The sequence below is a fragment of the Nicotiana tabacum genome, chromosome 20 (genome assembly GCF_000715075.1).
Source record: "Nicotiana tabacum cultivar K326 chromosome 20, ASM71507v2, whole genome shotgun sequence".
Classification (NCBI taxonomy): Eukaryota; Viridiplantae; Streptophyta; class Magnoliopsida; order Solanales; family Solanaceae; genus Nicotiana; species Nicotiana tabacum.
Genome location: NC_134099.1, coordinates 36,327,773 through 36,345,303, shown reverse-complemented (window position 1 = coordinate 36,345,303; position 17,531 = coordinate 36,327,773). Strand labels below are relative to the sequence as shown.

General features: G+C 37.6%; 1 protein-coding gene across 1 annotated transcript; it reads right to left on the bottom strand.

Annotated features, from left to right (window-relative positions):
- Positions 1–5,524: 5,524 nt before the first annotated feature.
- Positions 5,525–9,819, bottom strand: LOC107806001 (cyclin-D1-1). The gene is made up of 6 exons (XM_016630113.2): positions 9,391–9,819; positions 9,085–9,171; positions 7,625–7,723; positions 7,285–7,486; positions 6,862–6,992; positions 5,525–6,774 (listed from the first exon to the last, which is right to left on the bottom strand). Exons 1-6 carry the CDS (start codon positions 9,655–9,657, stop codon positions 6,550–6,552), a joined length of 1,011 nt encoding a protein of 336 aa, XP_016485599.1. The 5' UTR covers positions 9,658–9,819; the 3' UTR covers positions 5,525–6,549.
- Positions 9,820–17,531: the final 7,712 nt, after the last annotated feature.

Genomic DNA, 17,531 nt, shown 5'->3' with positions numbered 1-17,531 from the left:
TAGTTAGTTTCGACCTGGAAATATGGAGGGCATCTTCCAAAGATACCAATTCAAAAATAGTTGCCGCCATCTTATCAGCACTGATGTTCAGCTCGCCCTTGAGCCCCTCAATCTCCGCTACCTTAGCACTCAACTCGGCGGTCAGGTCGGCCACCTTCAGCCTTCACCCCCTGCTCAATTCAAGTTCGTCCTTCCTCGCCCTAAGGGAGGCCTCCAGTTCGCTATTACGGGCGACAACCTTCACAAGCTCCTCGTCCCTTTCCCTCAACTCCTCTATCTTGCGCTCCAATTGGTCCTCCCGCTGCTTGAGCCCCTCACGAAACACCTGGAACTCAAGATCCTGATGATAAATGTCGGACATCGCCCGATGCTTAGCACGATACTGCTGATACTTGGACGACATCTTCTCATAAAAGGCCCATTCTTTTTCTCTCACGACGCTCTCTCTCCATCTCTAGGATGAGGGTCTGACAAAAGAGAAGGGCAGAAGTTAGAAACAAAATACAGAACGACGATTATCGCACCAATCCAACGACAAAAAGAGAAGGACAGGCACCTACCTGCAGGGCCATACTAGCAACCTTCTGAGATATCTCCACGTCGCTCATTGCTCCAAGCATCTCACTTTTGGGAGCAGCACATAGAGGAGCGAGGGTCGACGCCACCTGCTCGGTGTTCAGCAGCAAGTTATAGTTCCCCGAGACTACCACATGACTGTCAGATCGGTCCATCCTAACCTCCACATGGGTATGGCGACCCACAAATTCATTAACATCCTCTAGGTCGATATCAGAACCCGAGTTGCCACCCTCGACACGAGGTCCTCCAACATTAGACGACTCACCACCCTCAACGGAGCGCACTAAACCGGCTCCCGGGCCAACTCCCTCCACTTGGGGAGATCTCCCCGACAAAATGGCTTGGCCATGAATACGGGTACCGGGGCTGTCCTTGCTGCTGTCGGCGTCTGTTGCCACGCCCTTCCCCAGCTCCAGCCTCCTCCTTTTTCTCTCCAACGGCTCGTCCCCGTTAGATGATTCATCCAAAGGATGTGAGGCCGGTACCGAAGAAGCCTCCTCCCTCGTGGCCACAACTCGAGACGAATCTCCCAATTGAATAGGTTGAGGATGACCCTCTCGAACAGACTCGCTCAAGATAAACCGCGTGTCCGCAGTAGCAATGGCTTGTCTAAAGGCGGGAACCGACGCCCTCCGCCTAGAAGCTCCCTGACCTGTCATCACAAAGGGTCGTATTATTAAGCAAGGTCGCATGGCCAACAAAGTAGTAAGTAAATCATTTACCTGAGGAAACTTTAGGGCCATAACGCTGCACGAAGGCGGGCGAAGTCTGAGTTTCTGCTGCGTGAGGCAACATGCGGGCTACCTAATCCTTGATACCCATAATGGGGCGAGGCGGACAGCCCATAGCTGCAAAACTGCGAGTAAGTAAAAGTTGTAATAATTACAGAAGAGAGGGGAACATAACGGATGACGGCACTTACGAGTTTCGTTCATCGCTCCGGAAATCTGGCGGAGTCAGAAATGACATGTTCGGTCTTGACAAAGAAATACTTGTGCCAAAACTTGCGGCTCGCCCGGTCATCCGTCCCGGCCACCAGCCTTTTTGTACCATGAAGCCTCAAATGCATCATGGTACCCATAAGGAAGCCAGGCGTGAACAAGTGCAAAAGGTGATGGACGGAAACGCTACATTCCGCCAACTCTGCATACTTAGTCAATAGTAAAAGCACCTTGAGCGTGTATGGCGAAAGTTGTGTTGGGCAAACTTGGTAAAATCTACAGAATTCTTCTGCTAAGGGGAAGAGAGGAAGGGTGTAGCCGATCATAAAAGGGTACTCGTAGAAAGTGCAGTACCCAGGTCTAAGGACGTCCACGTAATCTCTCCCCGTTGGAACCATTTCTATATGAGCAAGAATGCCATACTTTATACGAAGTGCATCAATATGGATCTGCTCCGTCTCAGAAAATACGGGGTTCGGAGTGGGAGGTGGATATTTGAGGAAGTCACGCTGGGATAAGGGGTGCCTCAGTAGCAGCTCCTCCACCGTAGGAGGGCTGTCATTTTCTTCTACCACCACGTCTCCACTGTCAGAAGGAGGCATCGTTGATAATGGGGTGGCTTCAGGAACCTCCTCGCGAAAACGTCAAGACCTCGACATAATATCGTATGGAGGAGTATCAATACAAAAGGAGGAAAGAAGAAGAAGCTTCGAGTTCGAAAGAAGAGCAAAAAGATATGAAAGCAAACAAGGAATAACGAAAGAGGTCTTCAAGAAGAGGAATGACCAAAGTTTTTCAAAAAATCAAAGCCTTCACCTATTCATAGGATTGGAAGGCGCCAGAATCGAGGCGGCAGGCTTCAAAGCAACACAAGAATCGAAGCACCAAGCCGTCAATCCCTACCTCAAAAATCTGCGCAATGATGACACACGTAAAGCTGACATCATTTCCCGGAGAAGTATACCGCACGATATCTCGTTGAATACGATGACCAACCCCCGTTGGCCACGTCATGTCGTTCCCACAGATCAAATTTCTCCAAACGAATGCACGAGGTCCGCTCATCGAGGACGCATTCGGCTACGACCCCGACAAGTGGAGGGACTAACTGTATGGGTCCAAATTTGACCGACCTCGACCTATGATGAGTACGACCAACGACCGCGTATCTTCGAATCGGCGTTCCGAGGAAGACGACCTTAAGGCAAAAGTAGAAACTTCCTTGTAGAAATGTAAGCCCATTAGGAGACATTGAGAATATTCTGTCGAATATTCCTTGTATTTTTATTTCTTATAATTCTGAATGTTTTCTCTCTAATATATAAAGGGAAAAAGATCTTGTAGGGGGGACATTCTGAAAGCGAACGAATCTTGAATACAAAGAAACTTTGCAACTCTCTTCTCCTTACCTATTATTAGTCTAGAGATAATTATCTTCAGCTACGATTTACCTCTTCTTCTTTGATTGATTTGTCTAAAAAGTTTTAACATCTTTTTGTGTCAAACAGTAGGAAGTGTGCTTTCCCCTTTAGTGGGTCTTACGTGGCGCAAATTTGAAATGGTCGGTGCCCCAATACAGGTATCAAATACTGGATAGGAAACCAAAAAAATAAAACAAACCAGAGGACCCCTAACTGAATTTAAGTTTCATTGACTGATGCCTACTGTAATTTAATCAACTTAAACATGTTACCTAATCATTCTTAACGTAGAATACTAACTGTATAAAATATTTTTCTCTCATTAATAAAACATAAACTCTTTTATCACAACCTCAAGAATACCAAATATTGCTGTCTTTAATAATTGATATTATTGTCAGAATCACGTGACTTGCTATTCCAAATTGTTAATGTTAGTCATGGACTGCTCGTCCTATTGATTGTCTTCATCCCCATTTTTGTTCATTTTTGTCAATTCAAATCCATATAATTTGAGAGGGTGCGAAGACCAAAGTATAATTATTGGACATGGTTGTTAATCACCAAACAAGAACCAAAGTTTCAAATTTCAAATATAACCTTTTTAATGGGGAAGATGGTTGATTTGTCTGATTAAGGGAAGGGTGTTTGTCTTTAATTCCGGCCTAATTAGGACAGGCCACATATTCAAAAATCAATACTATATAAATCGTTAATTTTTCTCTAAATTACGACTTATATAAATTTTCAAATATCAAGTGGATCATCAAGTCCCTTGGATTTGGTTTTTGTGGGAACCACGGTGTTGGAAAAAAACCAAAAGGAAAGGGAGACTCCATTATAGTGATACAATTTTCAATAAGATAAGTCTATATCAGTGTCCATAGCTTAAAATGTCTTCATTCATTCCTGGAATTAACATTTTCTTTTTTTACATTATTTATTGTAATTCCCTGGTCCTTAATGAAACAGCAAAAGCAGCAGGTACCCTTATTTGTGAGAGTCCAAACAGAAATTGTTATAAATAGTCCTGACAAATTTAATGCCCAACCTCGTCGATCAGTTTTCTTCTTTATATGTGGTCCAGGATAAACCTAATACTACTAATTAAATTGAGAAGTGATTTGACGATTCATTCGCTTTGGTACTACGTGGCTCCTAACAACTGAACTAATGTAGTATAATCAAGGAAAGTACTTCCATAAACTCAGGTTCACATCTTTGCTTTTTAAAGATACCCTTGTACTAAAAGGCAATTGTTCAATCTTCTTCCCTTATTAGGACGTCTTATGGTAAGTAATGAAGCTAGAAATTTTTCCAAAGATGTTTAAATTTAAAAGAAGTGAAAAAATATTTTTAATAAAGAGTGTTCAATATGTGTTATATACTTCTAAAATGTAATATTTTACGTCTGTACACAATGTAATTTTTCAATGAATGGTGGTCAGTTGACCACCCTTATGACCATGTGGCTGTTATGGGTATATTGAAACCTTATATAACTATCATTATCATAGGAAGCAAATTTTGCTATAAACAGGGAAAGTTAGAGTTAACATTTTGCTACGAAAATGAATTTTGTAACGTTCGTAATCTTTAGATAAAGTTGAGTAGATTTTTGTCACTGTTTACAAAATTAATCATTAACTGATAGCAACCACTTTGCATCTTTAGGCCAAATAGTATTCTTCCATCAGTGTTCACTCAACGGATTGGCCATTCATGGAAGAAAATAAACTCATTTTATGATAAGAGAAATTAATACTGCTCTGGATGAAATAACAATTCACTTATTGCGATGACAAAACTGACTAAGATAAACAAATGCTAGCTGGTACAACATTGAATGCAAGAAAGGCCAGTGGGATTTCGCATTTACCGTATCGTTACATCAAATGAATATCAGTATAGGACATATGCATATATTATTGAGGAAGGGGTTTCTCACGGACCCATTTTTAAGAAGCAAAGGTCTACATAATACACAAATGGCATTTGTAGATTGGAAGAAATTTGAAGGTTGGATACTTGGATAGGGAAGAGGGCAACATTAGGGGCAGAGCTACCCTTGTCCAAGGGGAGTCAATAGTTGATCTCTTCGCCGGAAAAATATCTTAGGGAGATGAGCTAAAAATTATTTTTATGTATATATTATATGTTAGAATCTCTTTGATTTTATTATATATTTATATTTTTAAATATATTTTGAATCTTTTTAGTGAAAATCCAACAAAAGCGAGGGTGAGCAGACTCAGTACCATGCGATAACCATAAGGTAACTGCACAGTCTATTGCACTGGTTAACTAGCTAGTGAAATTCATTCATAGGAACCCATCTTTTATTGCTAGAGGGACCAACGCTCTTTCTAGCTAAAGTCTCCTTCACTTCACTGCATTTAGCTATGGCCATGTTTTGTTTCCCCCTAAAATTCCACCTTTTTCATTATAAAGTTCTCTAGGCAGTAATAAAAACAAATGGCAAAGCTACAAAAGTCTTTATTGTCATTCACGTGCATGTCACACTGTGAAAAAGAAAAGCAAGAGTGACAGTGAGGGAGAAATAATCAAATATAAAAAATGCCATCCAATAAAAACATGATATAATTTATTTCATATATACTAGATGTAACATCATGTTTGGCACAAGAATCCAAATACAACACACTTTGAAAGGCCCCAAAGACCCTTTGTATGGTTAGGCCAAATTTTGGCCGGAAAAAAGGAGGGTTTTTTCCTTCATATTACCTCCTTTAAAAGAAAATTAATAATTAAAAGAATACACACGTGTAACCTTACACGTTCGACGAAAAAAAGAGTCCAGTATATGGTTAGGACAAAGAAAAAGAAAGGCAAATTTTCCCGCCAAAAAAACATACACTGTGTAGAGCACACACCTCAAACCAAAAGTCTGATTATACAGAGCCAAATGTTATTCTTGAAGTTCAAACCTTGTTTTTTCTCCTTTGAGTTGATCGTTGATTTTCATTCATTTTCTTGGAGCTAGGGTAAAAGTTGGTGAAGCAATAATGGTGGCCTATATATAAAATATGAAGAGCCTTCTTGACTTATTCATCAATGGATTTCCCCAAACTTCAATATTTTTTTGCCACAACTCCATTAATTTAATTTTCTCTTCTCCAATGATCCTTTGTAAATGGCCCCCACCATCTCTTTTCCCCCATTCCCCCTTTCATTTAATAATCAATGCTCCCTTTGAATACAATCACAAAACGCCACCTCATTCGCACTCACTACTCCATGACTCCACTTACTGCTACTATAATTAAACAATCTCTTCTTTCTCTTTCTTTTTCTCTCTTTCACCTTTTCTCACACCAAAATACTATGTACCAAATCCCCTTCCCTAGGGAATCTGCAAAGCCATTTAATGAATGGCACTTCTCACCCAAATAAAAAAGATTAATTTAATGCTCCCAAGTCCCAAACTCTCATCGTACGTACATTATATATAGTACTAAATAATCTACATCACTCCAGTCAATTTAACTCAAAAACACCCTCCAACATGAAAAAATACTGAGGATTGTAAGGACTAAGGACCACATTTTCTTTTTCTAGACCCTTATTCTTAATTCGCCACCCCTTAATTAACAGGAACTTGCTCTGTCGTCATCTGTATTCCACCAGTTGTTATTTAGTTTTCTCTTTTTATAAGATGTGGCAGATGATGAGGACGAGGATGATGACTCACTGGTTAATACAGTACTAGCCCGAGTCATGACTCGTACCCGTGGTAAAACTTTTGGAAATCTCCTTGGTCTTAATGCAATGGCATACTTTTGCACTAATTCATAGCAACCCACGATTTTCTCCTGCCAAAAATGGGAATTTCACTTTATTCTTAAAGTAAAGAATTTTTAACTAGAAAGCATGCAAAAGAAGGTAATAAAGTTTCTTACTTTGCGGAGTCCATCGCACCAAGATTCAGCATGTTCAGCATTCACTAGAGAGAAATTTGGAAGGTCATTAGCTGCACAAAGTATTGTTGCAGCAGCTATGCATGATGGCCAATATTCAAGAAAGCTAGCTTCTGTAAATATCAGCAATATGTTATCAGCTGAATAGTCGATGTACATGTAGAACGTGGGAGGAGTTTAACTTATAATTCAGCTAATATACATTAACATTGTAAGAAATTTTACACTATATGATCACCTAAAAGCCATTTACAGAGGTACCTTCTATAGCATGTTAAAATATACTAATAGCATTACAAACTTTTTATATTGTCAGTAAATAAGTTATATTAGCGCAAATATACACATGCATGCATGTGTAACGTACGTATATTTGCTGCTTTTCTTTTTTGGGAAAAAACCAACCTTGAATATTTGAGAGGATAATTTCAGTAGCCCTTGAAATAAGGAAGCCAGTGAAAGTCCCTACTGGATCAAGCTTATAGGCAAAGAAGCTGAGGAAGCAAAACGGGGTTATGGATCGGAGCCTCCAATCTAATATTCTCAGCACAAGAAACTCCATTCTTTGGATGGTTTTGGGTTCAAATATATACTTTGCACCTTCAACCTATGAAAAAAAAACTTGTTAAATCCATCTGTAAGTTCAGAAAGAAATCACGTGAGGGGTCCTTTTTTTTCACAAGAACTGAGGGGTAATATTTTTTTTTTAATTATAGAAGAAAACAATAAGATAAAAACAAATCACCTGAAGATCCAAAAGAGAAGGAACAAGAGGTTCCTCCATTTTTGCTGCTAAAGATAAGCAAGCAACCGACAAGAGTTGTAGCGGCCAACCGTCCGTTTGCTGAAAATACATAGAAAGGGAAATTCGTTAAGATATTCGTATTTAATACAAGTAATAAAAAAATAGAATATTCAGTAGGTTAAGTATACTTTTAACAAATTTAATAAAAGAGACAAGCGGACCCCCTGAACGAATACTTTTAGGTCCTATGTCACCTATACTAAATTATAGTCACGCATGCATATAAAGTACAATAAACTCATTTAAGTGAGAAAATAATGAGAACTCGGGGTTTAAAAATTTTCAGCAAAAAATAAAAAGATATTAAGTGATTTATTCTCGTTTGCTTAAACTTTATTGTATAAAGTTATTTGATATATGTGATGGCGGAAGGTAATAAATACCAGATAGAATAATTAAAGTGCAAATAAATTGTCCCGGACATCACGAAATTAAAAAAAAGGGTATAAGGTGGATAATGCAACTATCATTTATTTAAGTACTCGAGATTGAAAATTGTAATTAAAAAGGTTTCGAATATTTTTTGATCAACTTTCAAGTGTACTATCTCATTCTCTTTTTCTTTTCCTATTTTACTAGCTGAAAATACCTTTTACAGACCATTGTTTTTAGGTGACACTATAAATTACTATAAAATATTGTTCACATTATTATTGGCGAGATCAGAAAACAAAAGATCTTGTACTTTTATTACGATACAATACTAGTCATTATACAACACAGTACACAAACAATGAGGACCCAATAAGTTGAATTTGTCTTCGCCTTGTTAGATGATTACAACTAGATCTCACCAACAAAGCCAACAATAATATACGATAAATAAGTTTTAGACCCTCTTTATGAAATTACAAATAACTCACTTTTCTTAATGTGTGAAAAGTCAATTATGTCATTGTAAAAATAATAACATGGAGTTGAGATGACTAAAAAATATTAATTTAGAGAAAAAAAAATACTCTTTTAGTAATTCGAGAATGTGCAACGCAATATCGAAAATTTTATCTTATATATAAAAAAATTAACGTCATCAATATAGTTAACCGTCATCTTTTAAAGTTATCAATCACTTATAGATTACTCTAATAAGTACGGTCCCTTTTCGTGTTACTTCTAAAAAGTTTCAAGCATATGTTATGCATTGATAATGTAAATATTAATTGGATTGACTTGTTTTAATTGCGTGTTTGGATAAAGTAAAAAAGTACAAGCCAAAAACAAAAGGCTAAAATTATTAATTTATGACTTAAAAGCTATTTTAGCTTAAAAGCCACAAGCTCATCCAAACGGGCTCTTAATAACGATGATGTTTGGCCCTTTATTTCCGGTCACACGCGCCTCTCATTATAAAAGTGGAAAAGAAAAAAGAAAATGAAAAAACTTGAAAATGACTAGTTTACCGGAAAGCTTCTAGAGTAGAGAAAACGATCCAAGTAATTAACGGCCAGATACGCCGTTAATGGCTGTAAACCATAGTGGCGTTGTACCTGCAAAAACACAACGCTGTTAGTTAATCGATTCAACGTTCGTTATTTGGATTCGATTTTTCAGTTTCAATCAAATATAGTGAAGAAAAAAGAACTGATATAGCGCGTGAATAAGCCACAAGTATATTTTAGCAAACAAAAGAAACAAAAATATAACATGCGCCGTAAAGTTCTTTGCCGGAGTTTACTGTGCTATCGATGAAATTGTTTGAACAGTACCTTGAGAATCCATGCAACGGAATCTTCTCTAGCGACGGAGATTAGAGATTGAGATTGAAACCTCTCGAAATAGTCAAATCCAGGGACGAAGTATCGTTCGTCTTCAATAAGACCTGCGATGGATTCATCGAAATCGGCGAACTGAGATTCGATATCCGACGACGAACATTCCGGCGAATCCTCTCCTCCTCCTCCGTTTGATAAAACGGTGTCGGAGTCCTCGCCGCAGAGTAAGTCGGAGAAGCACTCGGAGCACGAGACTGACATGATAGGTCGATAGCGATTCTCATTCTATTCTGATCATCTTTGATAAACGGAAGTTGATGGCCGGAAACGGAGAATGATCGGAGAAGATTGCCGGAATGTCGACGTGGACGGCGAAAAGATAGAAAGGAAGTGTTAGTTTTTTTTTCGTGTTTGATTGTGGCTATCTCATTCACTGGGTATAAATAGTTATATGATGAATTATATTTTGTAATTTTGATTTAATTTCATTCCAGGATAAGAAAGTATCTACAAAAAAGAATTGTTAATTGTGTTTTAGGAGTTCAAAGTAAGGGTGTTAAACGGGTGGGCCGGGTCGGGCCGGGTTGCTATTTTTGGACCCGCACGGGTTACGGTCCGAGTGGTTACGGGTTGGGGCTTAACGGGTTCGGGCTCATCCGGGTAAAAATTGAACCGCACGAGTTACGGGTTGAGGGGGTCGGGTCGGGCCGGGTTTAGTGTATTTTTTATTTTTTTGTATTTTGTATAACTATTGTAAGTTATATTAATACTTTGTATTAATTTAAAGATTACAAGTTATATTAATACAAAAGTATTAATATAAATTAAAAGTGCTACATTTATTTCAAAATTCAAAATTAAAGTTTGCATTTAAAAAGTAAATTAACAAAAAATAGTAAAACTAAATTTTCATGCATAATAAATTAACAATACTACAAATTAATCTAACAAACTAAAACATTAAGCATAAATACGTCTAATAATTTTAAAATAACACAAATTGTCTTAAAATCTTAAATACGAATTTCCGGAGGACGCTCAAGACAATACTTGATATGCCTCCTTAAACTGCCTGTGTCAGACTGTGAACGAAAATTTAAGACTTGACCACAGTTCTTGCACTTTACTTTCTGACCTTCTTCATTTTCTTCTACCATCTCAAAGTGTTGCCAAACATATGAGCGCACTCTAGAAGTACGAGGCATGATTTAAATTGAATTGAGATTTGAGAATTGAGAATTGAGACTTGAAATCTTGAAAATTGAAGAATGAGAGAAATTGAGATTGAGAATGAGAGTTGAGCGAAGAAATGAAGAAGAGGGGGTGTATTTATAGTTTTAGAGAAGGTTAATTTTGTAAATTGAAAAAAGGTTAAATTTTAAAGAAAAAAGAGGCTATTAATGCAATTAACTCGTTGGGCAACGGATCCCTGCCAAGTCTTACCGTTGCCAACGGTTAGTGGGCCCCACTTAATTCAAAAAATTTAAAAAAAACAAAAAAAAAAATTGTGCCAGGCCGGGCCGGTTTAACCGGTACACGGTACTGTTCACGTGGACCGGGTTTGACCGGTCCGGTTAACCATTACCAAAATTTAAACGGACCAACCCCCTCTACCCCTCCTACCCAGCCCCACCCGGCCCTGTCCGGTTCCGATTTTAACTGGTCTGGGCCGGGCCGGTTACGGGTCAACCCGGCCCGTTAAACACCTTTAGTTCAAAGTACTGGGAGTATTGCAGGCTTTTTATTCTTTCTCTTCTCTTTTATTTTTTAAAAAAATCAACAAATACCCTGCAGATACAGGGTTTTGTATTGTTTAAAAAAACCGTGAGAATTGTTATTGTCATTAGAGATTTCCATTTGTTTGTTTATGGATAATTGACTTACCTAGCGGGTAGGGCAAGAGCATTTATACATGAAGGGGAAAAAGTTGTACCCTAAAAGATGTGATATAGATAACGTGGCCAAACCCAAACACAAGCATCAGTGATTAATAATGAGTAATTCATTTTATGGTTGCTAAGGTTTGCACAAACTTGAAATATTTCGCCAAACCTTGAGGTTAAATATCAAAAATCCCCACATTCATATATCTATCACTACAACAAAATCTTATTTAGGCATGTGCATCAAATTAAATTATATTAATTTCTTACGATTAAATAATAAATTGAGGTAAAGTATATTAATTAACTATATTTAGTGGTAAACGGTGTGCATAACACATATGGCATGCACTTGTTCTTTTGGCTGTGCAAAATTTTTATGTCATGCACTTGTTATTCTAATTTACATTAATGAGTGCAGACAAATATATTCATTATTCAGCGTTTAATAATTTTTCCACATCAAATTAAAGTAACTTACAAGTACATGTCATTGACATAATAAGTGTAATTTGATAACTAATTAAAAGTAAATAAATCTTTAACTCGTTATAGCAAGCCTATCCGTAAAAATAATTATGTTTAACTAGGAGTGGCAAACGATCTACCCTTCGGGGTAGGGGTAAGGTCTGCGTACATATTACCCTCCCCAGACCCCACTTGTGGGATTATACTGGGTCGTTGTTGTTGTTGTAGGAGTGGCAAACGGGCGGGCGGGTCGGATATGTTCGGGTTGAAAACGGGTAATGAAAAAAATGGATCAATTATCCGACCCGATCCATATTTTATGGATAAAAAACGGGTTAACCGGCGGATAATATGGGTAACCATATTGATATTATCAATGACTTCTTGCATATGATCACTTTTGGGAAGATTCTTCCCTAAATTGAGGAACCCCCAATTTGAGGCTTTAGAAATGTAAAAGTTAGACTCATTGGTTACCCATTTTCTAAATGGATAATATGGTTCTTATCCATATTTGACCCGTTTTTAAAAAAGTTTATTATCCAACCCATTTTTAGTGGATAATATGGGTGATTAACTATTTTCTTTTAACCGCAGATGCAGACTTTGGGCGAGTAAGTGAGATCCTCAACTGCGATGAGAATTCCGCAGGTGCGGCGTCGCAGAAACGAGATGTGGACCGCAAGTGTGGTTCCACTGGGCAAAAAGTATTGGAAAAGGCCTAAAAATGCCACTCAACCTTCAGAAATGGTCTATCCATGCCATCCGTTAAAAAAATGCTCATTTCATGCCACTGCCGTTACACATTTGGCTCATCCATGCCATTATTGGCTAACAACAGTGGCATGGATGAACCAAATAAAAATTGAGTCGTTAGTCAATAATGGCATAGGTGAGCCATATGTGTAACGACAGTGACATGAAATGAACATTTTTTAACGGATGACATGAATAGGCCTTTTCTGAAAGTTAAGTGGCATTTTTAGGCTTTTTCCGTTTCTTCTTTAAGAACTAAAATTTTCATGTTTGAAAAAATACTATGATTCTCAAGCCGATTTTTGGAGCTTTTGGAGTGATTTTGAAGAGAGATTCAAGGGGTTTTCAGTGAGGTATGTTGCTTGATCTCTAATACTCCTATCTATGGTATTTTTCCGTTGTTTTATCAATTAATTAGTGGTAATTATAGGTGAAAATGAGGGATTAGGGTTTAGGATTTTGAAGAGTTTGATTTGGGGATTTGAGGGACCAAATGGAGTCGGATTTTGATAAATTTCGTATGTATGGACTCGTGAGTGAATGGGCTTTTAAGTTTTCTAATTTTTATCGGATTTCGAGACGTGGGCCCAAGGTCCAGGTTTGAGCTAATTTCGGGTTCTTGGTCTAATTTGATAGTTTTCCTTATGGAGTTCATTCCTTTAGCATATATTGATGGTATTGTACTGGTTGTGAATAAATTCAGAGCATTTGGAGGCCAAATCGAGGGGCAAGAGCATCGCAGAGTAGAGATTTGATCGGTTTGAGGTAAGTAAAGATTGTAAATCTAGTCCTGAGGGTATGAAATCTCAGATTTTGTGTCATGTGACTATCTTGAGGTGACGCACATGCTAGGTGACGGGCATGTGGCCGTGCACAATTGGGGATTGTGACTTGGTCCGTCCTGTATCAACTGTAAAGCTGAATATTTTGTTGAAACTACATGTTTCCTACGTGATTTAGCAAGAATTTCTATAAATCGGGCTGGATGCCATGTTTAGGCTTTATGCCAGTGTTGTTTGAACCCATAAAGGTCATTTCCTGCTATCCTCTTATTGTTTTCGATTGGAAATATATACTCAATCATGTTTATACTTATTTACTACATAACTCAGTCTTTATTACTCTATTTTGATGCATCATATAAATGTTGTTTGGGTTGAGTACTTTGTTTTCTTTCTAAGGGCCCGAGAGGCTGGGAAAGATTGATGACTGAGTGAGGCTGAAGGCCTGATGGTGAGGATATTTATGGGAGTGGGCAGCACGTCGCATCATATTTTATTGATTTATGACTGAGTGAGGCTGAGTGCCTGATTGATTTATTCCATGATTAGCTTGTTATAGCGCTTGGGCTGAAGGAGCCCATCCGGAGTCTGCACACCCGCAGTGAGCGTGGGTACCTACTAAGTGCGAGTGCTAAATGACTGGGAGGCATGAGTGATGGTGAGGTTTTCCCGCGGGGCTGCATATCGGTAATGGTGAGGTTTGTCCGATGGGCTGTATACGAGTGATGTTTGCCCGAGGAGCTGTTTATGATTTTATCATTTTGCTCACTTTTGCATTGAACCTTTGTTCGAAAACTATTGAAAAATGTTATTAAATGATTTTACTGGAACTGGATTTAAACAAGGTGATTTGATTCAAACTATGGTTTAAAAAGAGTGATGTATTTTACTAAATTACTGTGATATGAACTTTACTTTTATAATTGCTCGTCACTACTTCTCAGTCTTTATTTACTATTGTTACTTACTGAGTTGGCGTACTCATATTATTTCATGCACTTTGTGTGCAGATCCAGGCATTTCTGGACATGGTAGCGGGTGTTGATTATTCAGTTGCAGATCCATCGTAGTAAGCAAGGTAGCTGCCCGTCGATCGCAGCCCTGCTTTCCTCCGTCTTTATCTTCCTTTAGTTGTATTCAATTATTTCCAGACTATGTTGGTTTTGATATTGTCAGACATTTGTAGTAAATACTCATGACTAGTGACACCCCGATATCGGGCTTTCTTTTTCGTACTTTTGTTTTGATGTGAACTCTTTTATGATGGTTTTATACTAAATAGCTTTGGAATTATCTTTGAAACAAAAATATCAAATTGTTTTGGTAATGTGTCTGGTTGCCTAGTACCACGATAGGTGCCATCACTACAGGGTTAGTTTTTGGGTCGTGACAAAGAAAAACTGGAAAAATGACGTAAAGGGTAAGGAGACCGGAGAAGGATCCTCCAAGAAAAGAAACAATCCAAATTCCAAGAAAGGAAAATGGTTCTACAAGAAGAAAGACAAGAGCAAGATGAAGTGCTACAATTGTCAAGTTTCAGGGCATTTTGCTCGTGAGTGCACTGAGCCAAAAAAAGTAGCATTTCAAAATGCATCTCTAAGTGCTATATATGTTTCTAGCACTGTATTACTGTAAGCCCCCGTAAAATTCTTCCTAAAAACCAGAATATCGTGGTGCCAAGTCAGGATTATGTGTTAGAAATTGTTGAAATTCTTCGCGGCGAGCTTGCTCGCCACGGTTCGGACTTTTTAGATTGAACTATGTATTAAAAAGTTAAAGGAAGATGTTTGCAGAAGTATGCATTTATGTGGCCCTTTATGCGTCTACTCGTGCCATGTAATGAAATATGGGAAATAAATATGAGTTGAGATGAACGTTTGAAAGGATGATGTCTCAAGTGAGACGATGGCCTTACCGATCGGGCCGTGATCGGACACCATGCCGCACACATGGTGGTAATTGTGCTGGATTGATTGATTGAAATTGTGGATATGGTTGATGTCTCAAATGAGATAACTTAGACGAACGGGTCGAGGCCGGACTCCATGTAGGAACACAGTGGCATTGTGGATTGTGGCATATGGCACTGAGATTATCAACGTAATAAGATGGATATTTTAACCGGAAACTATGTGATCCTTACTTGATATTTTTTGTATCTGTTTGAAGCTTTTATTGTATATCATGATTGTTTCCTCTGTGTTTCATTGTTCATTCTATTAAGATTGATGTTTAGCTCTACATACTAGTACTATTCGACAGTACTAACGTCCCTTTTGTTGGTGGCGCTATATTTTTTTAATGGATGTAGGTAGTTTCATAGCTGATAGTGTTGATCGCAGCTAGTGGTGCATTGTCTTCATCTTCCCAGCAGACTTGGTGAGCCCCATTTTTTCCCTGGGCCATGTAATACATCTTTTTTCATATGCTTACCACGTCTTGAGGTATGGCCGGGGCCTTGTTGCCAGCATTATCATAACTGTCTTTGTATCTCTAGAGTCTCCGTAGACATTTATGTGGGTTGTATATGGGTATTGAAAGGGTTAGTATGTTATGTCGTGTTTTAAACCCTTGTTCTTTCAAATTATAAAGTGTATGAAAATTTTAAAACCGATTAATGATATAACAAATGAATCTATTTGGAAATGTTTATAAAATCTTACCGTATAATTAATAATAACCTGTTCTCTTGATTCATATCGAGTTAGGTAGAAAGTGTCTAATAGGCTTGCTCAGTCGGGTTCACTCGGTTGAGCACCGATCGCGCCTATTGAGGTTGGGGCATGACAATTACTAACTGAATCTTATCCTATGTGGATTGTAGATGCAGGGGCCACCAACCATATGAACCGTGATAGAGAAGCATTTATAGAGTTTTGTCGAGTTTCACCTAGATCAAGGTATGCATATGTGGAAAATAATGCAAAGCTTGAAGTCAAAGGGATAGGCACTTGCAGAATGGACATGTGTGGTGGCCGATCTTTGATGTTGCATGACGTCCTATATGTTCCAGAGATTCGATGAAACTTAGTGTCTGTATTTGTTCTTTTAGATTTAGATTTCAAGTTGAACTTTAGTCGCAGTTAGGGGTGTTCATGGTTCAGTTTGGATCGATTTTTCCCTAATAAGAAACCAAACCAAGTAAGTCGGTTTTTCAAATATTAGAACCAAACCAAACCAATTAAATCGGTTATTTCTCGATTCGGTTTATGTCGGTTTTTGTCGGTTTTTGATTTTTTCGGTTATTTATCGGTTTTTCCTTAAATATAAGACATACACTACTAAACACACATTCTGACGACTATATTTTCTACGTAACGCTATCAAATCAATTGCCATTTGAGAAATTTATCATTTACCAAGATATATTGATGATAATTGAATCAAATAGTGATGAATAATTTAAGGACTCAATTAAAAATAGATTATTTTTAACATAAAATAAATTTTTACTCTTAACAAAAGAAAACTACCAATGAAACTAGAATGTAAAGGCAAAGAATTGTTCTAAAAGTACAAACGATTAACATTTACAATAAACTTTTAGAAGCTTTGTACAAAAATATACATATATATATAAGTGTAATAATAAATTTGAAATAACTACTTTTATAGTCAGTTTTGTTCGGTTATTTTTTTAGTAAAACCAAAACCAAACCAAACTAAAAAGTATCGGTTTTTATGGTCGGTTTGGTTTGGTTTGGTTTTCAGTTTGGTTCGGTTTTTCGGGTTTTTATGAACACCCCTAGTTGCAGTAGTCTTAGAATTAGACAATGTTGTTTATGATTTTGGATATCGTTATGATAGTTTTATTGTGTTATATTGTAATCCTTCAATGTATAACTACTATGTTGACCGTTATGTTATGGCATGTTATTCTAGTAACAATGATGTTGACGTTATTACATGGCATGCAAGATTAGGTCACATAGGGTATGATCGAATGAATAGATTGGCTAAGGAAGGACATTTGGGTTCTTTCTCTAAACTTGAAATGCCAACTTGTGAAAATTGTCTTGCATGAAAGATTACACGTAAACCATTTGTAAAGGCTAAGAGAGCCGATTTTCCATTGCAATTAATCCATTCAGATATCTGTTGTCCAATGAATGTAAGGGCTAGGTTTGGTGCTTTATATTTCATTATGTTCATTGACGATTCACATGCTTTGGTTATGTCTATTTGATTTCTCATAAATCTGAAGCACTTGAATGTTTTAAGAAATATTTGAATGAAGTTGAGAATT